The sequence below is a fragment of the Melanotaenia boesemani genome, chromosome 16 (genome assembly GCF_017639745.1).
Source record: "Melanotaenia boesemani isolate fMelBoe1 chromosome 16, fMelBoe1.pri, whole genome shotgun sequence".
NCBI classification, from domain to species: domain Eukaryota; kingdom Metazoa; phylum Chordata; class Actinopteri; order Atheriniformes; family Melanotaeniidae; genus Melanotaenia; species Melanotaenia boesemani.
Genome location: NC_055697.1, coordinates 12,046,377 through 12,073,466, shown reverse-complemented (window position 1 = coordinate 12,073,466; position 27,090 = coordinate 12,046,377). Strand labels below are relative to the sequence as shown.

Below are 27,090 nucleotides of genomic sequence, written 5' to 3'. Positions count from 1 at the left end.
TAGAACACACACACACACACACACACACACACACACACACACACACACACACACACACACACATATATATATATATATATATATATATATAGATATAGATATAGATATATAAAAAGAAAAGAAAAAAACAAAAAAAAAACAAAAAAAACAACCAAACAAAAAAACTATATATATATATATATATATATATATATATATATATATATATATATATATATATATATATATATATATATGTTGTTTTTTCTTTTTATTGTTTTGTTTTTTTCCTCTATATATTATAAATTCACATGTACTTGTGTTGGCATGGAACGCACTTCCTTAGCAACGTGTATCTGAACCAGGAAGTGCTTGTGAATGCTTTGGCTAACTAGCCGTGGATAGCCTAGAGGAGTGAAAGTGTACGACATTTAAGTTTGTGTGAGTTAAAAGTATAAGTGCAGCTAAAGTTTAGGTTTATTTGACACATGTCAGGGAGCGTGATGGTTGGCAGGCAGTCATGTTGCTGTTAGGCAAGGTGGGAGAACTGTGAGTTGGGATGATTTCCTTGTGTTAGCCAGTTTTTAGCTAGCAAGCTAACGAAAACACAACTAGCTAAACTTTAAATAACTTATTTGTTCGTTATTGTTTATTTATTTATTTTCTACTAATAAAACGGACATGTAACAGAAAGTAACAAACGCCGTTTCAGTGTGGCAAGCTAAATAGACTTACGGAAAATAAAATTAACAAGAGTGTTTGTAAAGTTACTTGAAGCAAAATCACTTTTAATTGAAACTATAATGTATGCAGTTATTTATGTTTATCTTAGATATTTGAGATTCGAAGATATTTAGTAGCCTACAAGTTGTGTATAACGTGAACTACACAGTATGTGCCTGTAATTAAGTAAACGTACCGTTGGTAGTGCTCCACTTCTTGACTCCAGAGAGTAGTCACAGATAATAGACATTAATATATGTTGTGTGGTTTATTTACTAGTAGTGTCGTTAGCAGCCTCTATAATAAACAGAGAAGATAGAAATGTCTAATTGTTAATGACTCTATTTTTGTTTCTGACATAGGTATGCCAGGAAGATGATTTTCTTACTTCTGTCTGTAGGCAGTGATAAGCTTGTTAAGTGATGCAGGGGTTATGGAAAGTCTAATGAATTCTGCTGAAGAGCAGCAACCCTCTTCTGCCCTGACCAACTCTTGGCCCAAAAAACAAGATTCAAGCAAAAGTCAAAAGCCAAAATGTGTTGGCGGATTTGTTTTAGTGCATGCAGGTAAGTTCACCATTATTAAAAAGTAGAGGTAAATATGGGTAGTTTAGTGTTGTGCTGCATTTACAGAACCATTAAGTCTTACTAGTGCAGTCAATATAGACACAAACATTCCAGACACAATGCTACAACCCAATTTAGAATGAGTAGGGGCACTGTTTAAAATAATAATAAACGAAAAACAAAATGTACCCTTTTCAAATACTTGAAACTGTATATGCAATTCAGCATGTTACAAAGATTATAAACAATATTAATTTGATGCTATTTGTTATTATATTACTTTGCAAAACACTTGAAAAAATAGACACTGGGTCTGCACCATTTACCACCCAGGTGACCCGGCAGCATTTTCCAACAACAGATAAACTTAGAAAATGTCTTAACTTGATAAATAATGTTGATGTGTGGACCTTATTTGTTCAGTAGATAACTTTGCATTAATATGATTCCTCAAACAACTTCTGCTGATATTATGATTCTTTTCAGCTGCAATCCAACTAATTATCCTTTTATGTTACGAGACATCCAATAGACACTGTTGCACTTTGCAAACTACAACCTGAAAGAAATGTGTACAAAATTATGGCTTTATTATTTACTTTTTGTTATTTCTATGATCAATGTTTGCCCTGAGAGATCCATGCTTCTTTTGTTTTGGTAAAGCCTTTTGCCACCGGCAAATACTTTCCTCTCCACTTAAATGACATACTCCTCCTCTGCCGCTCGTCATCACTTCTCCCCAGGTCATCACTTGGATGAGGGTAAAGGAATGGACCCATTGACATGCCAGCACTGTGTTTCATCAGTGCTTCTTTTAGCTATACTATGTTTGGCAACTTGATGTAGTACGGAAAGTTATTCTACTATTCTGGCTTGATAAAATATTTCAGCTGCTTACAGTTCAGGCCCTCCTTTGTTGTATTTTTATCTGTGTGTTTATTTTTTTCATAATGCACCAGACATTTGTATTACTGTAAGTGACCAGTTTACTTTAACACTGGGAGTCTTTCTCCAGAGGCATGCTCTTGTAATACATACAGAATGTGTTTTGGTATTGTTGTAAGGAAATAAACAAGACTTCCCCAGAAAAAGGCATTATCTGTGATGGTAGCATATGTTGCTCCAAAACCCGTACATGCATCAGGCGTTGCTGATGCCTAAGCAGGTGTACAAGTAACCATGGCATGTTGTGTGTATAAAGTCATACCAGCAAAGATTTCTGTTTTGATTTATCAATCCTCACGGCAGTTTTTACACTTTGGCTCTGCTCATATTATATGAGGTTTAACTTGCTTTTTTGTATGAATTAATGAACAGTATTCACTGAAGATGGCGCTCCTGAGCCCTTGCAGTGATTTGCACAACACAATTGTGTCTTTTAATGTAACTTTGCCTGAGGATGAGTAGGTAACTGTGGTGTCAGCCTCTGTTTTTTTTAAATTATAGTTTGCACTGTTGATGACAAAATCCCTCTGCCCTTTGTAAACATGTTGACAAAAGTTATTCTTAAATAGTTGAGCTATTTGCCTACTAGTCTTAGTTTTTCCAAGAGTAGAGAATGTTAATGTTAATGTTAAAAATATTTTTCTGTTGCCTTCTTTTAGGAGCAGGATACCACTCTGAATCTAAGGCAAAGGAGTACAAGCATGTGTGCAAAAGAGCCTGTCAGCGAGTAAGTTATTTTAATAAATGTTATAGAGGCCAACATTACATATGTCTTTACAATTTACATAATAATAAAGTCTGTAGATGTATTTCTTCAAGCTAAGTAATTTGCTTCCTGACAATAATTACTGTGAGAGATCAAACTGAATCTAAATTATTTAAAAAAATGCATGCATTGTACAATCAACTAATTCTGCATTATTGTTAGTTGAATGTGATTTAGTTGATAACTAGACAAAATATGATGTTGTTTACAATATCTTGGACGGCTAAATGCTGGTATAAATATATACTTCTCATCATTAAATGTATGCACGATAGGGTGTTCTTTTGTTCTATGAATGTTTTCTGGAAGTACATTTGTGTACATGGTGCACAGAATATTTTAAAACCTGTATCGGTTTTTTGGCTTCATCTTTAGCTTGAAAAATCAAGAAACAGATTTTCTTGATGTTTTTCTAAAGTTAACTCATGTTAGATGGGGAGCATCTGTGGACAGATGTCATTTCATATATTTTCTTTGAGATTAAAATTTCTGTTTTGGCTGCATGACTCAGTCACTTTTTTATATTTTATTTTTAAGTCATTTAATTTTTCAGTTTGGCTCTATTAAATTCATTCTCTGGCATTTAATAGTAGAGTGTTTTGAAGAATTCAATCATATTTAGTTTAATGTCTTAAAAATCATCTGCTAAATGACTGTTATGTATTATTCATTCATTCCTTCAACTGAAAACCAACCCCAAGTCTTCATTTCTTGAATGTATTATGGGGTATGTGGACGAAATCAGGATTTATTTGATCAAATAATAAAGAAGATGTAATGTACGACAAAGAAAAACAGCCTATACCATGCGTGAAGTCCCTGATTGTAATCTGGTCATAGTGTTTTCTCTTCTATAGCAGATACAATGGAAGACACGCAGAGCTGTTGCTTAAATTATCAAATTAATAAATTTTTTTTAAGACTGAATATGAAAGACAGAAAAATAAATTTTTTTTCACCTTTGCAATTTAGATATTTTGTGATAGTGGTTGACTAACCTATAATTTTTCAACATAACTTATTTTACGGTACATTTTTAAGGTAATATAAGCTTCTAAGTGTTTCATTCTGAATCAACTAAGAACCAGTTTTAACACTAAAATAAAAGTAAATCTGTCTAGAAATAATAGTATTTGCATTACTCTGCTCTTCCATTGTATTGTAGAGGTTTGTCATTTGGCAGGGGGTGTATTTAGTTTTTGGTTAAGTTAACAGACTTTACCAAAAGACAAGAAAAAAAAACCACAACAATGGTTATTATTTATATACTTATGTGCATATCTTCTATCACTTGACCCATTTGGGTGAAGAACAGTAATGACATTGTTGAGAAGCTGTTACACTTTTAACTGTGTGTTTGTATTCTGCAGGCTGTGGACCAACTCAAAGCTGGGGCACTTGCAGTGGAAGCAGTTACTGCAGCGTTGGTTGAACTAGAGGTTGGTTGATCCTAAATCAGGGCCAGTTATTTCATTTAGGATTTTAACACAGTAGTTAGCATAGTAGGCTATTTGGTAACACGTCATTTACAGCTTTTTAAAACAACCATACTTATTTTCGTTTTGATATGAATATCTGTTCAGAATGTGTACATGTCTATCCAAGAGAGCTTCATTCTGCTCCAGCTTCTCATGCATGTGCACACATCCTCATGGTAAGAAGTTATCTTCTGCAGGGCAACTGTATGCTTTTCCAAAATATACAGAGAAAATTCAACAAGCCATCATCTCTAGTAATTGTTCTACCATATAGATATATGTCACAGAAAAAGAATTGTCACTGTTATTGCTTTCAAAGTCGAGTTTGTCGAATGACCCATGTTTTAAATAGTTTTTAGCCCACTGGAGAAAAAAAGAGATGAAAACCCAAGCATAAGGCATAGTGCAATAAATGTGTGAGATGAACCAAAACAACCTTTAGAGAATAGAAATGATTATGAGAGACTTTGGTCTCATTATGTAGTAAGAACTTTATTATTGTTTTTATGCTGGATGTGACTCTTGTGGTACAGTAGTGTAAAAATTGCAGCAGCAGGACCAAAATGCAGGACATGGGGATTATAGTAAACAAAAGCCTATTAGAAAGAGGTAGAAGAGGTTTTCATCTCTAAGGTACTTAGAGATTAAAAGTTTATATTGACTTGCTTTATGATGAAGTTACATTGTATCAGGACTTCAGACTACAAGAAAAAATCACTCTTTTTTACATGATTTTACTAATAAGTTTATTGTCTTTACTTTATTAATACTGTTAGTATGATTCATCAGAAATATTGTTTAATACTAGACTTCACATGTTTTAAATGTTCTCAGGACTCTCCTTTTACAAATGCTGGCATGGGCTCCAATCTGAATTTGTCTGGGGAAATTGAATGTGATGCGAGTATCATGGATGGGAAGTCTCTTCATTTTGGTGCAGTGGGAGCAATAAGTGGTGGGTTACTACACATAAGCTGGTAATTCTGGAATAATGTTAATTTCTACGGTCTCAGAGCAGCTGGCATCATAAATCTTAATGGCGGGTATTATCCGTTTTCTTTTACCTGAAAGATGACCAAGAAATGCAGTTTATACGTATGGATCAATAGTTTGATTTCCTTGAGAGCATTTAACTAAAGTATTTTTCTTGCCAGAACTCTTTTTTTAACATGGTTGTGAGGTAGATTTATACCAAAACAGAAAAAAATGTTTTCCTTCATGTTTCTGTATGATGTCAACCATATAATTTGTTCATGATTTGATTTGCTTAGATATAAAATGTGTTCTTGCCAAACAAAATCTCAGAATTTAGTATGTTACAACATAATTTAGTCTTGATTTGCTCATGTTGTTACACCATATCTTGGAATGGCTCTGGCTCTGTGATAACTCTGGCTCTTCCCTCAGGTATTAAGAACCCAGTCTTAGTCGCAAACCGTCTGCTGAGTGAAGCACAGAAAGGGAAGCTATCAGCAGGCAGAATACCACCATGGTGATTATCATGGTTCATAATCCCTGGTGTTAATATAGTTAAATCCCTTTAGTTAATGTGTTTCCCTCTTTGCTTTTTAGCTTTTTAGTGGGGCGAGGTGCACATGATTGGGCAGTCAGTCATGGAATACCCCCATGCCCGTCAGAGAAAATGACCACAAGTGAGTATTGTTGCACTAACTTACAAACATTCAATATCTAAGTAGTGAAACAGACACAAAATGCTTTAATAGAAATATAAACAAATATTTGTTAGACATGCTTTACTTTATGTGGATGCAGTAGGACAAGATTATTTTGTCACACCCAGAGTTCAGTTTATCTGCATACAAGAGGAACAAGCGAAAGATGGAGCTGGCAGAGAGAATGGACACAGGGCATAATCAGACAAAGAAAAGACGACAATCAAGTGAAAATGTGAGTTCCATGTTCAATTACAAAATGAATGACTATTTAAATGGCAATGATTGACTCTTCCTCACCTGGGTCACATCAATGGACATCTTGCTTATTTTGAGGTATTTCCTATATCAACACAGAATCTTATTTTATCTTCTTGGGCAATAATAAGATATTAGAAAAAAATGTTTTATAAATCATCTGTTGACTAAGTTAAACCATTTAAATAACAATGGAATTACCAGGATATACACCCATGTTGCAAGCAAAGTGTGTTGTAACAGAAACAGATGCTATCAAATCCACTTCTATAGCCAAGGTCCATTCAACACATTTGATTGTAGAAAGAAATAGAGCAACTAGAAAGATGAACGTAAAGAGACAATATGATGTTGTTTCCCCTGCTGAGTCTTATGTGTTTACTAAGAATTCAACATGAATGAGATAAAATATGGTCTTTCAACCCCATCATTAATGATGAAATGCTCACTACATAATATAGACCAGCTGTTGTGCATAGTGTTTTACCACATGGCATCAGTTGGAATTAAGGCAGACAACATAAGGTGGAATTTTGTGTTTAATACAAATAAATAAGTGTAAGATCCCAAATCCAAGACAAGTTTATATCCATTTAGGTGTACCTTCACATGCTCTCTGAGTTATCAAATGGTTACAGAGAATTCCAGTTTCAGTGCTCATAGCAGCACAAATGCAGAGCGGCCTCATGATGAGTTCAGCTGAAAGCATTCAAGAACCCAGTCACTCTGCTATAAACTCGCTGGCAGTGAAGTTCGCACAAAAAGAGGGTGGGAAAGTTTATCTTGGTTCAAATAGGAATTTAGTTCAATGGAATTAAACATGTAACCAGCCATACTTCATTTGACTGCTTTTTGAGTAGTATTTTGTTTTGATTAGTTCAGCTACATAAATGCACAGAATTAATGATATATACATAAAAAAGAAAGCAAACTGCACTGGACTGCTTGTTTTTTCAAATGACCCATGAGTCAGTGATTGAGCTTTCTGTCAGATGGCAGTTTCTCTTAATGAAAGAGAAAATATTATATTCTTAAAGGGGCTTGGCCTGGGTTAAGCTAAATATTGGGACCAGTTGGTCCCGTGACGTTAACACGGACTGTGAGTAACAGCTTAGGAAAATGTTTGTTACAAATTTTACAATATATTTGTTGTTGTTCATAATTTTATCTTTGCATTTGAGATATTAGGTCATTTAAAAGGAAATGTCCCCATGTTGTATCAAGCTATTATAAACTGGGTTTAGTTTAAAATAGAAAGAAATAAAACCCATGATTGCAGAATGGTTCTAATTTTCATACTCAATGTTAATTTTTTTGTCTTTGTCATTTTGCTAAGTAATAAAACATTTCACTTTCTCTTATGATGTGGTGTAGACACCTGTACCCTAATTAGCATAACTCCAAAGACACCCCATGTTTTACAGGCACTACTTCCTGTGAATTTTTCATTGAAAGGCTATGATAATGTAAGGCATCATGATTTTTCATTTAAAAATAGCTGGCTGTGGTTCTCTTTGGCCTCAGAACCCTGGAGACAGGGCTGATTTGGGGGAGCAGAAGATGGATGAGAAACACTCTTGCATTTTTTTTTTTTTTCACTTTGCCTTTTAAGTCCAAAGTTTAATCAAGGTCCTTAGTTTCTGCTAGAAGTGGGATTCTGATCATGCATCATAATGCCAATTTGCACATTTACCATCCAGATTTCTATTCATCATGCAGTCTGACTCACGATGGTTCATAAACAAATCACTTCCAACACAAGCTGCAATCAGAAAAAGAAACAGCTGATTAAAATGACAACAGTGCATTTCTTTTAAATTTATGAAAAATGAAGGGCATGGAAGAGTGATTCATAATTCCATGCAGTACTTGTTAAATTGTATAAATAATCTTAGTCAAAGATGACATCTTTGGTTCAGAATGTGATTATTCAGATTGTTCATCTGTGTTGCCAAATTCTTACTTGATTTTCTTTTCCATTTGTATATATTTTTCAGCTCATGTGACTTTTTCTTTATTTATTTACTCTGTTTCACTGTGATCCAGGAAAATGGCTCAGGGTGCCTCGATACTGTCGGAGCTGTTGTGGTCGACTTGGAAGGAAATGTAGCTGCAGCGGTGTCCAGTGGAGGCCTAGCGATGAAACATCCTGGCAGGGTCGGCCAGGTAGTGAAGCCCTCCTCTATGATTGATTTTTTTTTTTTTACTTTTAAAAATATAAAACTTTTTAAAAATGATATTGTTTCTTGTTTCTGAAAGTGTGTCCTTTTTATAAAGACATATTTCAGTGCTATGCAATCTCATTTCTTTACGAATCTCCTTAGTAAACAATAATTTGTTTGCACTTAAACCTGTACTTAAACCTGACTTAAACTTAATTAGGTTACACCTACATGCAACTTGTGCAGAATTCAAATGATATACTGCATGAATTTAACTTTTTCTCATATATATATATTTGTGTGTATATATATATGTATATAAGTATTTAGACAAGAGAAATAAGTTGTCAGGTATGTTTTCCGTAGTAAATGAATAAGTAAATAAATATTGTCAGTGTTAAGGCTACCATTGCATTATGGGATACAGTTAGTGCCTTGGATAGACTAGATGCATAATGGAGAATTTTTCTATATCGACACACCTTTTGTGTACTTTTTACGTTTGCAGATTTTGCAAAAGTTTACATATTGCATGCTACAGTTTAGCAAAATCTGGATGTACTACTAGTATAGCATATGCAAGGTTCAAGTACAGTTAGAAATTTCAGTCTGTCAGTCTCTGACATAAACATGCTACATTCTTTTAAACCAGTTTTGTGTGCAATTGTCCTTCAGTTTCAAGGTGTTAAAGAAGTTTTCCTACACATCATACCAGTTTCCTTCCATTTCTTTTTCCTCATCAGCTCTCCATGCTTGTTCATTTCATTTGAAGATGTGCTTTAAATTTTACCCTCACTCTCTGTTTTACTCCTGCCCTTCATCCTTGACGTCTTTGCTTCAAAATGTCTGGATTTGGGTTCTTCTTTTGGGCATTGCTTGGACTTTGAGAAACTCTGTTACTCCCATGTAACCATGTGGCATAGTTGCTCATAATAACAGATGGTAAAAACTGCTAGAATTACCAGCAAAGGTATTTTAAAATAGTGCTGCATCCAAAATGGCTCAAAAAGGATTCAGAAATTGGTGTTTTGACAGAAATAAAGCTGAGTAGAAAATCTCAACTTGCAAAGAAAGTTACAGTGTGATCAGCACCACTGCAGCAGGCAGTATAATTTGTAGTTAAATGAACCACTGCAAGCTGCCTTGAACCGGTGGCAGCCTAGCCTAACATTTCCACTGTTACCATCGTTCACACTTTAGATTCTTCTCCAAAGCAGCTGCTTTTGGTCTGCTCCAGACATATGGCCAGACAACTATCTTTGATCCACCTGTCCAGAGCACATTATTTCCAAAGACCCAGTCTTTGCATATAATTTTACTGGCAAACTGTTTTTTTCCTCTGATGTTCTTTTTGGACAGCAAATTTGGTTTTTTTCTTCTTCTCTGGTACACCTCCATTGCAGGTCCGATCTCTCTAATCCAGAATCTTTACTTTTGACACTGACAGATGCAGAGACTATTATCACAATTAGCTACATTAAGTCAGTTTGAAGTGGATTTGTTTATCTGAAAAGACATTGAGATGTTTTGTTAAATCCCTTGCCAGTCTTAAAGGAATTCACTTTTTTTTCTTGCCTAATAGCTCTTTAGGACTTGGCTTAATGCCACCAAATACAATAAAGGGTACACCAGACCCAAAGGTTTAGATAAAACAAGTTCCACCTTTCAATCCCTATATTTCCCATGCCTGCAGTTCTTTAAATTTTATTAGTACCTTCCTTTGGTTTATGCAGGCTACACATATTTAAACCAGCAAAATCCCCAAACTGCAATAACTTGGGGCCTAATAGCTGCTTAATTATAAAAAATAAAACAAGAAATTAATATAGCACCAACACACAGAGGTAGAAGAACATAACTTCATGAAACCTCAGGGAATAAAAAGATTGACTCAGCATCAAATGAGAGAAATTTTTTTTTTTAGCTTTTTATGTTTTTGGAGCCATCTCTTGGGGATTCTTAGGAGTGTTGTAATTTTTTGGCACCTGAACATAGTAAGTCAGACTCAGTCGTAACGTCAGAGTTTTACACAGTTTCTGCCTGAAACACAATACATGAGGGGAGAATGTGTCTGCTGCATGTATAAATTGTGTATATGGCCAATGCATTAGCTACTGAGCAAACAACTGTTACCAGATCTGCCCTACAGATTTCTGATCTGCTTCCTTTGTTGTTTCTTCCTTTTCTGTGCTAGTCTGCTAATGCCTCTGCTTGGTGTAATCAATGCAGCTAACCTCAAAGTTCTTTAAACAGATAATCTTAATTAATGATGCATCCTACAACAGAGAAATTCTGGGCCCCAATAGTTAAGTAAAATACTGTTGTCTAGATAGAAAAATCATACTTTGAGGTTAGGAAAACTTTCTGCACAGAGCAATACACTGTGAGTCTAGCATGCTGCTACAAGCTCCTGATACTTTAATGTTTCTGATACTTTCGCTTCTATAAAAACAAAACTCTTTTTATCTTAAATGTATTCTTTCTCCTTGTGTGTTGTTTAGGCTGCTCATTATGGATGTGGCTGCTGGGCTGAAAATGCCTATAATATGAATCCCTACTCTACAGCAGTGAGTACCTCAGGTATAACAGCATATTCTCTAAAGCCCACTTAGTGCATGCATTTGTTGTTTCAGTGTATGTCTGTGCAGGATCCCCCTCCCCGTTGCAGTTTACCATAAGTCTGCCTTTTGTTTTGGAGATCACATGAATCAGCCCCAGTGAGTCAAGCTTAAAAAAGCCTGATAATACTTTCCAATGACCTCCGGCTGTTCCTGCTGAGTGATTCTCATCGGTCACTTCCTCAGCTGATTGAGTCATCATACTCTACTCTTTGTTAGCCATCTGCATGCCAGGTGCATTGCAAAGCTATTTGGATTTGCTGTGACGTTTGACATGGGACACCTGTTGTAGTTATAAAAGAGGGAGAGCCAGTGTGAGTGCAATGCAGCAATGGCAATTTAGCTAAATACAGTTGCTTAGATTCTGATTGTTGGTATAAATGACTGGTAACCTTCAGTTCAGTTTATCTTTTTAGAAATGGCATTAATTCAGATTATTGAACTGTATATTAATAAATAGCAGCAGATCAGGACTATACAGGCATTAGACTTTTGATCATACAATATTTATCACATATTAAAAATGCTGCTGGTTAAATATTTAATTCATACAAAATCAACCTATACAACCCCCGTCAATAATTGTGGAGCTGAGCACTATGGCTTTCTAAAACATAATTAACTTCCTGTAATTATTTTCTGTCATTTCTTTCTTCATTTCTATATTTATTTTTTCCATCTCAAGTAGATGAAAAAAGAAACTAATAGTAAGAAAAAAAGTATTTGTCTTATGACAGCTTGAATTTTTTTTTTAATCCTCTGATTAATTTATCAATCAGGTTCCAACTTTCTTGTGTAGCACATAGATCAGCTTTACAGAATGAAGCCTTGACATAGACATGGAAGCCTTTTTTTCCAACATTTCCATAGATCTGAACTCTGATTCAAATGTGTCTTTATTTACTGGTTGATGTGTTTCATGAAGAGTAATTTGATACTCAGAATTTCAGTCGGCAAAAATATGTTCATCATCATCAATAATGAATTTTACCTGGTGTAAAATCGAAGGTCCAAAGTTTCAAAGTAAAATGCTTCCAGCTTGTTTCATAGATCAAATAAATAAAAGAAAATAATAAGGGGCTTATAGAAACCTTAAACCCCCAAGACAATAACTGATGCACCATCTCTCTTAGATGCTTTTTGCATTTATTGTAGCTGTAATCTCTCCTGGTATTTCACCATCAGTAATTATAGAAATTTGTAATATTTCTCTGCTCAGTTGGACTTGCACCAAAAAAAAAATCCTTGCACAATCTCCTTGCCTAATATAGATTTGTGATTTATCCAGTTTCATACAGTCCATTACAGCTTTTCTTTAACCTGCTGTAACCTTGTTTTCTTCTGTTTAGATTAAATGATGGTTTGTATTTGGCTTTTCTTTCTGTAAATCCCATTTTCTGTAGCTGGTTTCCTACAGTTCAATAATACTTCCTTTTATGCGTTTGACATATTTTGAATAACTTTCTGGAGGAACTTTTATAAGCTCTTCCATTGTTTCAGCTCTCTTGTTGAGATTTCCAATCAGTTAGTCAGGTACAACAGTGTGTTAAGCTCTGCAAGCACTCTTATTTCATTCCAGGCTAATTTGTGTACTTAGACACGTGCATTTTTTGTGACGTGTTCCACTGTGCTGGTTCTTCCTTACACTGCAATTGATTTGCCTCTGTTAATAATTCCTCTGATTGATATTGATCCTTTGATCTTTTAGCAAAATGTAAAAAAAACACAATTAAAAAAAAATTTTTTGTATATTTATTGTGATATGTCAAAATTATTATAGTGCAAAATGTATCAAGCAGGGGATAGAAAACAAGTATCAGATTGTGTCAATAGGGTTTTGAGCAAAGTTTTTACCATAAAGTGATGCAACAGGTCTCAGAAACTGTATGTATCAAATATAATACATACTGCATTAAAGGGTTAAATGCCCTGTAGAAAGATTACAAGACTGTGTTTGTAAAGTTAGGGTTCTAAATCTGTAAATGTACTGACTACAACACATCGTTTTAAGCTATTTTATATAACAAGAATAATTTGAAGAGTAAACAATCTTATTAGTAGAAGATAATTATTTTTTATGGTTTAAATAGTATTTTTAATGACACAGTTTTACGTTTTCAGCATTACCCTAACTCCCTACGACTAACCCCTGGCTTTTTAGGGTTTAAATTAATTCAGGCATTTGGACAAAAAAAAAACATCCTTCCCTTTCAGAACCAATCTGCCATTATGAAATCACATTGCATTCTTCTTCAGGAGATTTATACAATATATACAACTATCCCTCAGTGTTTCCAGAAATGAAAATGCATTCCTCTTTAGCTGAAAGCAACATTGCTTCATTTTAAATGTGAGGTAGAGAGGCCCTCTTCTTTAAAATGTGTAGACGTCTGCGACATAGCTTCTGGGGAACATTCAAAACCTTTTGATGTGGATCTGTAGCCTAATGCATCTCAGTGCAGATGAGCTGATTTGATCAGACAGGCTGAAGCTTGAGTTATATGTACTTGGACCTCTGATATAGCCTGCATTTTGCTCAGCATACTTGAATGTATGATCCACAGCATTCACTGAGACATTCAGAGGTAGTGCAACAACACAAGCAAACCAAAGCTAATACAACATTTATGATTCATGGTGTGGATTTATGAAGATATCATTACTGTGGTTCTGTAGACACGATATGGTCTGTATTTGCAAGACAGTGTATGCTTCTGTCTGGAAGATCTGTTACAATAAAAATCACTTTTATATGTCACAAGTATTTATTGATTTTCAACAACAATAAAAAAAAATTCTGTTTGTATCTATAACTGCAAGTTGCTTTTTTTTTAAAGAAGTAAAGCTTCTTGAATGCAACTACAGGGCTTTAAGGTGACCCAGTTTAGTTACTCTGTCCTGTATGTGTTGCATTAATCATGCAGCATAACACCACTGTGTTAATAACTGTCTGCTGTTCATCTGTTACCTCAGTGGATCAAATGTAGATGTTTGATCAGTATGTATTGTCACCTCACCCTGTCTTCCTATATTGTGGTTTGATGCTTTGATGTTACCAACAAAAAGCCAGCCTTATGGTTTTGGAACGCATAATGTGTGTTCCAGCACAACACCTGTTTTCAGTTTCCGGACATGAAAGGCATTTCCATCAAAAGAAACATAAAAAAGGATACAAAAAAATAAGAAAAAACAATCATTTTCACTGTCACAAACAGTATGATCCCTCGCCCTTTATGTCACCCTTTCTTTCACCTCTCAAGCAGCCACGTGCACACTAGACTTTCCTCACACCCTTTCCATTTCAGTCACTTGTGTAGTATGTGGCTCATGTTGGTCTTACTTTAACTGCTTCATCTGGCCTTTACTTTACTGTGGTCAGCGAGAGAGCAACTCACAAACATCACTGTTTACTCTTACAGCTTGAGTGTATCAGACTGTGTCTGCTTTTGTTGGCCTCTTCTACATTCTGTCCTGTTGAGTTTCTGACTTTGTTCCAGGTCAGCTGCATTAATACCCAGTTCATTTCTGACAGAGGGGTTTATGGTAAACAGGGCAAACGCTGCTGTGCATAGCCAGTCCAACTCTCTGCTTTGCTTTAAAAAGAACTTGAAATTGCTCCAAGCATTTGATTTCCACAGTTACTGACCTGCATTTGGTTCTGTTGTAGTTACCTGATGTTTTATGGGGGCCTTCATTGTGTTCACAGAAACAATGAGGCTGTATTCCCCTGTCTTTTTGGCTATACACCAGAGCTTTGCCAGTCAAATTTTGTTTGCACAAAAAAGGTAATTTCGATAGCATCCATGTCGTTTGGGGTTTTGTCTTAAAAATCGGTGATATTGATTTTATTTATAGCACTATAAGCAGCAATTTAAAAGTTAAGCACACCTGTTGCTGTGCATTATTATGTCAGCTGCCACATGCTTTGATATGATTCCTGGTTTTCCACAGTGTTTTTTTTTTTTTTTTAAACTTTGTTGCTCTGTTTGGATTATTTATGTTTAGCTTAAATGAAGAGTACCAGACAGATTGAGATGTTAATTGGAGTCACCTGAAACAAACACTGCTGGAAGTTTTCTGATTTTGTTTGTATTGACTTAGTTGGTTTGGTTATGGTTTGGTCAGCAATAAATTCATGATAAAATATTCTCTATATATAAGTAAATGAAACCTTTTGTTTTGCCATCAGAGCCCAACTAGGAAAACGTGACTGATAATACCTACAGTGGTAGTCTTTGCTTAAAATTCATAACTGCACAATATAGCATGCATCCACACACAACCATGAGCTGTTTTTTTTTTTTTTTTTCTTTTGTTTGTAGTTAAAACATTCATAGAAAATCCAGAGTTGTTGTTGTATTCTCGTCTCCGGAGCATCTTTAGAATATTTGACTACTCCTGTGCAAGTGTGAAAGGGACTCACTGAATTTACAGAAATGGGATTAATTATCTGCGCACCTGGGATCAGGACAAAGAAACAATATAAATGTTTCTTCAGCAAGTTTTGAGGGGATCAGTTAAATTTAGCAAACTTTAACAAGCCAGGCTACACCAAAAATGACCAGAGTAGCAATTCTTAGACTTTAGAGATCTTTGATGCTCCTCAGACTCTTGGGTGAAGGCAATTTTAACTGCATGCCCTACACTTCTAAGTGTATTGTCATATGATTATTGTATGTTTGTGTGTCTTTGACAGGATGTGGAGAGCATCTGATTCGCACCATGCTGGCTCGGGAATGCTCCTCTGCTATGCAGTCTGAAGATGCCCACCAAGCACTGCTGGAGGCTATGCAAAACAAGTTCATCAGTGAGTCATCCACATGTAGCTGGATCACCTCTGCTTTGCATACACATTTTTACAAGCCAAGAACACAAACACATAGAGAGAATTAAATGAGCAGATGTTACTTAACATGAGGAATGAGCAAACAACTCGGAACATTGGAAATAATTGAATCAGAATAGACAGCTTTTGATTTATGTCTCCTTTTCAGTGTGTAAACAGGACTTTCATGTGTTCCACACATCATAGCTGACAGCCACAGATAATTTTGGAAAACATAATTGTTTTTCTGAATGTTTATTTGAAAATGTAATTTTGCTGTATTCTTAGAAGTGGTCACTTTTCGAAAGCCTTGTTAAGTGTGTTTGCTGTGCCTGGGAATGACCTGTGGGATAGCTCAGAGGAGAGGAAGAAAGAATAAATGGAAACATGGTGGTTTCTGCCTTGATCTGGCCCCTAGAAGTCCATCCCAGTTTGGCTTTGTAATGGATATCTGTAGCACCAAGGACGGGCTGAATGAAGTCATTTAGAAGTTATTTCTTCTGTTGTTTCCTTTCAAGATGCACATCTAGTTGAACAAAGCTCCATAATTCCTGTTTTAGCAGAACCAATGATGACAGTGTCTGTGGAAGTTCAGTAAGAGGCCCACACTGCTACAGCACTTCCAGGATTTGTCTGTTTCTCTTACATAAATAAAATTAGATTTTTATGTATTTCTTTTAAAGACCAGTAGTATAATGAATTTCACTCACTGCGTCAGGCTAAATAGTGTGTTGTAAAAAATGTAACCATTCTCCTGTTTACAGAATGAACTTATGAAAGTCACGGTGGACTGTTTAGCAATAGAAACAAGTAACCGGTTTTAGTTTAAATGTTTTCCAACTTACAAGAGCAAAAATCTTTTATAGAGTGAACGAAACATTATAATGTGGAAGCAAAAAAAAAAAAGTGGAATGCAGACACAATATTTTTATCAAGTCCTGTTTTCTCTTTACTTGTTGCCGTGTCGGGGCATTGCAAGACACGCTACAGCTGTTTGTAGTTTGTTTTTGTGTTTTTTTTTCCCCTTTTTTTTCTTCCCTTTTTGTTCCAAACCAAGCCTTTTTTATTTTATTGCACCACACTAATCACTCATACTGTTTTTGCAAATGCAACACCTCATTCAAGTTTGAAATTTTTTTTTGTGTGTGTAAAAGGAGAAAATATTGTGATACAGAAGTGTTTAACCTGTCAATAATCTATTATGTTGCTCACATAGATTTAGTGAAATATTTGTATTTTTACAGTCTACCAAAAAGATAACTACATCAGTCAGAATAATTGCTTTCGGTTATCAAAGTAGATTTAAGACAACAAGTTGAATGGATGTTTTTTTGTGTGTGATTATAAATTGATTTAGGAGATTTAAACAATGTTTATTCAATCTTAAGTCAGTGCAGTTGCTTTGTGTGTCCAGGCTCACCCTTTCTGGCCAGCGAAGATCGTGTCCTGGGTGGAGTAATCATCCTAAGGTGCTGTAGATGTGTGGAGGCTCAGTCATCTCAAAATATTCAGGGTATATTGGGTAAGGCATGAATAATTTCAGGTCAAGTCTCACTCTATCATCCATGTCACTGATGGTTGTTGGCAAAGATTTGGCTGTGTATACAAAAAATCTTTCATTAGATAAATGGGTAGAGGGAAAGAGGCAGTGTGTCTTCTTGGCAGGTGGTCTGTGTTCTAAGATTTGCAATCAGGCTCTGGTTTCACACCCTTCATCTCAGATTCAAACGGAGGCCTCCCACTATGGAATCACCAGCTAATCTTCAGACAAGTGGCTCCTTCTGAAAACTGCCCAGTTTGACTGATTGTATTTATGGATCTGGTTTCTTTACCTGAAGCTGAACAGAGCTGCCGGGATGGAGTTATGATTAGTCTGAGTTCTGTCCAAACTTTGGACCACTGTTTGCTTTTTACATTCATTTTATCATGTAAAATTTACCCATTGAAAGTTGGTGAAGCTCTTTGTGTGTACTCCTTACACAGACACTTTGTCCTGCTGGACTAAGATTAAAAGATTATGCAGTAGGTCTACCACATCCTTCTCGTGCTGGAAAAGGTTGTCCAAACTTCTCTTAATTTCGACCATCCTTTTTCCCTTTTACAATGTCCAGTCATATATCTTTATGCCAATGGGCATGCTCACAGTTTACTGCACAGCCACAAATTCTTGTTTAGCCCATCACAAGCCTCTAATTTCTCTTAGTGAAACTGAACTTTCAGTCAGTGATATTGCTTGTTTAGTCCCTGAACATTTCCTCTGCAGGCTTTATATTATTAAATCAGCAGGCACTTAACTCTGTCTTTAATCCTTTCATATGTGTTTATTCACAGTGGAGTTCCTGTGGAGTCACACCACAGAGAGCATGTGTGTTGGCTATATGTCTGCACAAGATAGCAAAGCAAAGGTAAGATTCCCAATTGGCCAGAAAGTTAAAATTTGTTCCTGTGACTTTCAAATGTGCATCTTCTTTTTCCCCTTTCTTCCTATTTAAATGTGCAATAACAATAAAAACGATAATAATGATAATATGAGCACTAAAATTCTTTTCCATCATATATGGGCACAGGTTTGTCTCTCTTATTTTACTTGAAAATTACAAAAACAGGTTGACGTTAAAGGGATTTCTGTGTATTTTGTTTCACATTAATAACATTACTTAAAGAAAAATAAAAAATGTTAAATACAGTCTGTTTGTAAACTGTGCTAAATAGCTGAAATCCATATTTGTGTCTTAGAGTTTCCTCTGAGGAAAGTATATGTAAAATTATTAGTCGTTTTATGCTACGTGATGGCTGCTTCGAGTGATTTGGAGTAACATTTTTATCTGACCATCAATCTTTTTATGCCTCTATATCTGCAACAGTCTTGGCTTGTCATTGTCCAGACTTCCATACATCCCACTATCATGAAAAAAAGATATCGCATGAGTAACCTGAGAGAATTTCTGCAAATCTGGCACAATTTTCCACTTAAAAATGAGCTGATTACAGTTTGATTGTCAGAGATTAGGTTCACGGTGACCTTACAAAACATGTATTTAACCATAACTTAATAACTCATGTATCAGTGGGATTAAATAAGAAAGGCCATAAATATCTATAAAGTCATTGTGACATCTTTTGCTGTAATTTAAGAACAGAAGGGGGAGTTGTGATCATATTGGAGCATGTTTACAACATTAATGTTGGGCTTCCACCTTGACAGTTTGACGGTATGTGTAAAGCAAACACATTCTTGGGTGTGTTGCATCTTTGTAGTAACACCCAAATCTGAAGCCCTGCATTCTGTCAGATTCCAACTTTTGTTCTATTAGATTTGACTCATCTTAAAAAGCATGTGAAAACATCCAAAGAAAGCAGCTTTACTGATTTGTTAAATTATACACTGTTACAGTAGGTATACACAGAACAAAAACAACAAAACTTACAAAATCAAGTCTTATGAACCTAATCTACATGGATTAAATATTCCTATATCAGAAGTTACATAGCCTAAATGTGAACAAATGTGCCACAAGAGTAGGTTTTATGTGTCATTATTTACAAGCAACATGATTTTTCTCATGCTGTTCATTGTTGCCTTTTATCACCTTCTGTATGAAATGCTCAAGTTTAGTTTCCGAGTCTTTAAGACATGTCTCCATTGAAAACCTGGTGTGGTCTGATAGGTCAGTTTGATCTTAAACATGGTGTGGCGTTAAGCTACTACTGGTCCTGTGTTTATGGGCGTACCAAACAAGCCACTAGGGAATTTTTCATGAAAAAGTGTTTTATGGTGATGTCGTCAAGTGTTTCAGCCAGTTCAGGAGCAGTGTCCCCTGTAAAACTGAATAATTACCATTGGTCAGGACTTTTTTTGTTTAAACTTTGCCAATCTTTTACATGCTAAGAAAATCTATAAGATATAAAGGAGAACGTAGAAAGCATCACAAACATTTTTATAAGGCTTCACAATCTGTCCACAAATGGCTCATATGACAAATAATTATCAATAATCTGCTAAATTGATTGGATGTAAACTGGAGCCAAACCACTGCTACTAGGAAATGATTACATTAGCTAAAATTTTCTTTTTTTTCTGCAACCATCTTGTGACTTTAACCTCTTTAAGCAAATGATCTTAATAATGTGATCTCAGTTCTAAGGGAAGTCTCAGCTCTCAATTATTTGGCTAATGTATCTTTGTCACGTTGTATGAAGAGAAGGCACTGTTGTTCAAGTCCAGTTCAGATTTCAAAGTGTTTGCCCTCCATCCCCTGTCCTTTGCCCCCCCCCAGCTCCCTCACCCTTCCTTTTCATTCATTGTTTGACTCGCTCATCAGCCCTTCCCTGGCCACTACCTGGTCCGATAATGCTAAAGTTTACTAAAAAACATATGCACCAATGGGGATTTCAGTATCAGATTTGTAGATTAAATAGGCACTAAACTAGTCTCCGACCATCACTATATTGAGATTTCTTTACTGCTAAACAAATGTTCTCAGTGGATGCAGCGCCAGCAATATCATCTACCAGCAGTGATCTCCATGTCTCTTGGGGGAGGGTATCCACTTCCTCTTGAGGGGCCGTTGGTAATAGTGATATTGAAGTGTGCAGCCAGAATCACAGCTGCTCCACCAAAGCTCACACTGCTCTGTTGGAGAGCAGCTAGTTCCTGTGAAGTTCTAATGTGCCTCTGTGCTTTGCCATGTGCACACCAGAGCAGCTGGCTGTTCTTTCCTTCAAGCCTCCAGACTGGGTGCAAAGCAAGGCTTCACTCGTTGATCTGCAGCTGGGGCCATAGCTGGTCTCCACTCACCGCTCACTGCCCACATACGTCAATTAAGAGGATGCCCTAGTGCAAAGCATCTGTTTTTTCTCCAGTTGGTTGAAGTTCAAAAAGCCAAAGATAAGAAGTTTATTCGGTCATTAGCAGTGTGGTCTGTGTGCTATGGAGGCCCATGAAGTGCAACCTGCATGCTCATTGCCTGTATAGTAAACTTGTGGGGAAATTCTGCCTCAAAGATGGAAAAAAATGGAAGAAAGTTTTTAAGGTACTTAAGTGCTCCTGAAGCTTTATTTTCTTGTCATCTTCTTCAGTGACACTTGGAGTAGAACAAGTAGTACTAAACTAAATCTTTTAGTTTAGTCACATATAAAAAACATAAAGCATCTATTTCATTTCTACTTATTAGTTCTTTAAATAATTTCTCCCATATTAAAGCACATGCATTTTTTTAACGAAGCATATAGAGCCAAAGTAATTCCACAGCCTCAGCTGCTATTCCTCAAACATTCCTCCCATTCTTGTTAGCTGGCTGTTTCCACGCAGCCGGGGTTCATCTTCCACTGCTTTTTTGTGATAAGAACATGAAAGGGCTGATGCACAGTAGCAAGAGTATTTAGGACAGAGGTCACACAGGATTTGTATCATCTCATCTTCACTTTAAAAGTGGTTTAATTTTCTGGATTTTATGTTTATATTTTCAGAGAAACTTGACAAACAGTGAGCTGTAGCTGAGTTAAAGATGGGGATTCAAAATGGATAGTCAGATGCTGCTGACAGTCATTTTTCCCCCTTGTTTAACAATCACAAGTTGATCAGTGGAAAATTAAATATTTATTCCAATCATTTTGACATTTCACTGAAAAGCAGAAACAATATTGTTGAGGTATTGCATGTGGTGTTACTTTAGCATTCACCTGTGTTTGCAGTGGATCAGCATCAGAACGTCACACTATGTTTTCCAGAACTACATACATGGACAAGCCAGTGGTGGAACATCTGAGACAGACTATTGTTTGGTGATTGTCATGATTAGACAGAAGAAAAGCAATTGTAGGATTCCCATTACCCCCACCATGGCTCAGTTTCCTCCTCCTGGACATCATTACAACTATAAAGATTTTCTGCTCAAATTTTATAAAGCCAGAGAAAATCAAATGGCATGCAATTCAGGCTCCCTGGTTATTGTCTCTTTTGCATATGAAACAAAAATTGTCCTCTATTATGGTAGATCTTGTTTTTATTATTCATCTTACAAGGAGAATAAATAGCATATGATTGTCTCTTTTATTATTCTAAAAGAGAAGAATGTGAAAACCACAACAAAAAACAACTGCACAGTCACAGAGCTACATTTATGCTTCGGTCTACACTGTGGTGTTAATGTGTGGCTTCTCCAGCTCCTAAACACATTCATATCACCAAAGAATGTTGTTTTTCTTCCACAGATACAATGGTACTGTGTTTATTCATGTTATATTTGGACTCAGTCACAGTCCTGTCATGTGGTTTCTTCGGTCGCTGTGTAACAAGTTGTCAACAGGCACAGTGCAGGTTTGCATGTCCTTGTGTTTTTCTGTTAAATAATTTTGCTCTTCTTTCAACTCTGTTGACTATTTGAGTAGTTTATGATGCTTATAAAGGAGATGTTGATATGTACAGCATGCCACTGAATAGGACATCATATATGGGTAAAAGTAAGTGCTTAGTTACTGAGACTAACTAAAGTAGGAACAAAGCTATCATTAAATCAAATTAAATAATTTCTTTTGCTACTAAAACACCAACAAAGGAATTGGCTCAGTGCTCATTTGTAATATATTGCTGATTCCCACACTTTAAAACTTGTCTTCCTCTGAATAAAACAACATTGCTTACTAATATTTAAAGCATAAACTCAAAGCGATTGTCAGAGTTTATTTATATTTGAAATATTATATATTTTATTATATTTTTTTTTAACTAAAAATGCATTAATGTGATTTAGTAACTTGGGCTTGGACATTTCTTGCACATTCAGGAAATTTTGAAGACATTTTCCAGTGGGGTTGCATTCATGCTGATTTGCATGTAGAGATTTTGCCAGACATGGTAAGAAGTTCGGAAAATATAGTAGCAAACCCGCCAGAGAGTTTATAGCAAGCAGCTGCTCATACTGATGCATGTTTCATGTGTGCTGACCATAGTATGCTACTATACCACTCACATTAATATCGTCACTATATCAGAAGACGTGCTGTATTGGTCTAGAAATCAAACCTGTCATTAACTGGAGGTCATCTGTCTTTATTTTTGTGTTTGCAAATCAAAAACAACAGTTTCCACAGAGTGCTTTTGTTGTTCTGTCTTGCATCCCTTCTATATAGACACCACTCCCTGTTTCCATATTTTGTAATCCATCTCCAGTGGAAAATCTCCTTATGTGAAGTGCATGTGTAATAAGCAACTGTTGAGGAAGTCCATTGCTACTTTTCCATAGATAAATTTTGAAAAGGCCTTAAGAGAAAAATAAACACAATAGTAACTAATGTCTGAATAACTTAATGTCATTGCTTTAACATTGCTGAGTCCATTATCATTGCATGTCTGAAAAGTCTTTGTCAGGCAGACCTGAAATCAAGCTGCCAGTAGTTAACTGTGCCTAGTAGTGATTTTCAGCTGTATATTCAGTGTGGCGGGGACGTTAAAGAACATTGCAAAGCCCTTTCCATCTGGCACACAAACATCAAAAGGAAAACATTTAGCATGTCACCAGAAGTTGATTATGACTCCACTATGAGCCTCCTCTCAAACAGTTTAAACAAGGCTTTTCCTTAACCTCATTCTCAGGAGATGAAGGGAGGAAGATGAACCTAGAGACGTGTACTGGAGGCATAATGGCCCCTGAGAGCATTGCCATGTGTGCTTGGTCTTATCTGGCTCTTGTCCCATTGTAGTGACAGCTGCCCTCTAGGTGCTCAGGGCCATAGTCTGAGCCGACACAAAGAAGGACCAGTCGAGTCCTGCATCTGGAGGAGTAATGTCAGGCCAATTCAGTGGCTGGGTTGATAAGTGGATATAGGCTTTCCCCCATGATGGAGTCTGTGTTTTCCTCTGTGGGGGAGAGACATGGGAAGGAGTATGACAGCCATTAATAGCACAGGGTGAGTCTGTCACCTTTGATCCCCCAGTGGAAGTATCACACCCCATCTTCACAGCTGTGTTTGTCCCTTCCCCCCTCCTCTTACTCTTTTCCATCTCTTCTCAAACAGAAAACACTAACTGTCTGTTCCTTCTCTCCATTTGCTCTTTCTCTGCAAATACTGACATCATTGGATGTTTGGGGTAAAATCTCATGGTTCAATATAAGAAGTGCATATTCCTGCTCTCTCAGGTTGCTGTGACTGCCTTCTGCTTACACTTAGTCATCAGCAACCTATCTGTGTACAAACCAAGCAGCTAAAACCATATTTCTAGATGTTAATGTGGGATCAGGTGACCTGGTCTCCCTTGGAGTTATTGAGTGTCTGAGGCAATGGGTCATGATACTATCTCCCAATCAGTGCTGTTATGTTTATTTGTATTATATGTATATTCTAAGATGCATGAAGCAGCCTGCTTTCGAAAACACCCCATGCTGTTTAACATGTAATGTTTAATTACAGAATGTGGTGCTTTGCAAGTTAACTAATGCTTATATTTATTACCATGTAAATATACACAAAGACAACAATAAATTGTTGAAACATATGTATTTCATCATTTCTTTTTAAAATACTGTGCATGTTTACCGCAGTGTCTCTACATAATCATTTCTTTGAACAACCACTTGGAAGACCATTTTCTGTTTTTAAAAGGTTTTTAAAATGAAATATTTGTCATTCTGTACAGTTGATGTTTCTTTTAAACTATTTTTATTAATAATGTGGCACATTTTTGTAATGTGTTATAAAAATATAGTCCTTTATTTTTTTTTTATATATATAGTTTGTGCAAATGTGCAAATTACCTACCAGCCTCTGCCATTAGTGCTACTATCTCTGATCCTTACTTTTTAGATGTGTGCTTGACATGATGATCACGATGATCAGCTCTTTAGTTTAAAGGATGCAGTGTCCATTATTGCTGGAGAAATTTTAAAAATTGATTCATCAGACCACAAGTTTTTCACTTTGTCCTATCAGAAATGGACCGACCCTGTGAAGCCAGCAGTCTTTTTTTTTTTTAGGTATATTGTAGAATTTTAACTTAGACTTGTGGATGCTGACAGTGTTCACTGACAGTGCTGTTCAGAAATGATCCTGAGCCAACAAAATGATTTCCAGTTTACAGCGGTGCTGCCTCAGGACCTGCATATCGGGACCATACATTTTTATTTTTAGTTCAGCTTTGTTTCTTGTTTTTTCTTGTGTTCTTTGTTATCTGAAAATTTTAATGATAATATGTACAGTAGTTAATTAAATATATCAGCACTTTTTTAGTTTAGAGAAATTCCACTCTGTCTTTAACATTGTTTTGTCTATTTCTCACCATTAAGACTGGATAGCTTGTCTGTGTACAATAGTCATTAGTTTAAATAGTTTTTATTTCTCAGCTTTACCTTTTTATAGTCATTGCAACATTACTTATTGGTTTGGGGGCTTCCACTTTATAGATATGTGTTTGGGATTCGACCGTCTTGGTGTTTCATATTAGATAACTTACATGAGAGGGAGGAACGTTAACTTCTGATGTTAACTGCACAGTGTTTCCATAATTCATATTAATTTTGATATTAACTAGGTTGCTAATAATTTCCTTTTCTCAGATTAAGAGATGAAAACTTTAGAAAGAAAACTAAAAACGTGCTGTCACCTTAAGAGCCTGTACATACTACAGTGAAACCAAAGTTAAGAAGCACTGTGTAAAATGGCTTGAATCAACACAATGTGCCTTTAGCTTGGATGTTTTCTCATTTTGTTTGTGTGTGTGTGTGTTTCTTTTTGTTGCCTGCAGACACACATATCCAGATTGCCACCTGGGACTGTTCCTGGACAGTCTTTGGCCATCGAAGGAGGTGTGTGTCGGCTGATGTCGGCATAGTGGAGTTAACACCGTTCTCTTCGCCGTCTCCTCTCTTCTCTGCTTCGTTAGCAATACTCTACAAACTCAACACATGCACACACATTCACTCACAAGTGCACCTCTACACCACCTTCACCTCCACATGGCCTTTGTGATGCCAGAGGTAATAAGCTTTCATTGTTTTAACAGGTGTTCAGGAAGGAGGAAGGAGCGTTAGCTTCTGCTTAGTGCACTTATAAGACTTCCTTTTGCCACTTTCTGCCTCCAGCATGTACACTATGCCAGCTTATTCCCACCAAGCTGTCAGTGTGACCTGGATTAAACTTGATGCACCATTTTCCTTTGATACTTTTTTCCAGCTCAAAGTGGCATCCTTCCTTTTGTACATAAGCTATAATTTAGAGAAACAGGGTGGATGTTTGTTATTTTCTGTTACTGAACAGATGTGACTATTTCTAGGTTTTTAAGAATTTCAAAAACAAGACATTAATTTCTTCCTAAAATATTTCTTAATATTAAAAATATGTCAGATTGTACCTTGTGGAATGCCTGCGTCTCAAGATTATTATGAAGAATTTCTTGCTGTGATAAGTGAACAGTGGGGCTTAAACTAATGTTGTGTCATCACAACTAGATCAACTTCCACGTATTTATACATTCAAATTAGTCCTCCAGCATACTGTACAATGTAGCATAATATGCGTCCTAGATCATGATAAATTTCTGTTATTTCAGCCACAGAATGCTTTGCTTCTTGTTTTAAAATGTGAATACATATCTAGTGCATGTATAAAACTACAGTAAGCTGCTTTTATTTTCCTGACATTTGGAGAGGTGATCAAGAAGGGGGAAGCTATGCACTTCCAGATATAAAATGCTCAGGTAGCAGCATTGAAATTTACCGCCAAACATGACTGTTAGTCATCATGTAAAAGTCTCCGTTTATATTTGTACAGTCCCGTTGACAGAGAGATGTATTTTCTTGATTAAAATAAAAAAAAATAAATAAATACATCTAAAAACTATAGAATGCATCAAGCCCATGAGATGGTGCTTTTGAATTTTACTAGGAAAAAACAAGTAACGGACTAGATTTCTGTTGGGATAATGGGTTGTACTGATTTAGCTTTTCACTCAGTTAATAAGAATTCCAGGCTTATTAACCACAGTTGAGCTTCTTTATTGTTTACATGAAAATGCAATGAATATAAAATTGTATAAGCTATGGAAATCATATGTGCACCACTCTCTGCAGTGCTAAGAAACTAAATAAAACCTATGTTGCTACA

The 27,090-nt window shown here is 36.0% G+C and overlaps 1 protein-coding gene across 4 annotated transcripts; it reads left to right on the top strand.

Annotated features, from left to right (window-relative positions):
* Positions 1-343: 343 nt before the first annotated feature.
* Positions 344-27,090, top strand: tasp1 (taspase, threonine aspartase, 1). 4 transcript variants are annotated; one of them, XM_042010668.1, is made up of 14 exons: positions 344-420; positions 1,065-1,268; positions 2,873-2,940; positions 4,350-4,418; positions 5,292-5,412; positions 5,865-5,949; positions 6,030-6,109; positions 6,259-6,365; positions 8,435-8,554; positions 11,052-11,130; positions 15,865-15,975; positions 17,408-17,515; positions 18,325-18,398; positions 25,733-27,090. In XM_042010668.1, exons 2-14 carry the CDS (start codon positions 1,136-1,138, stop codon positions 25,817-25,819), a joined length of 1,242 nt encoding a protein of 413 aa, XP_041866602.1. In that variant the 5' UTR covers positions 344-420; positions 1,065-1,135; the 3' UTR covers positions 25,820-27,090. The 4 variants fall into 4 exon arrangements, with proteins under 4 accessions (XP_041866602.1, XP_041866599.1, XP_041866601.1 ...); XM_042010665.1 differs by having other exon boundaries at positions 350-517; positions 1,103-1,268; XM_042010667.1 differs by having other exon boundaries at positions 350-517.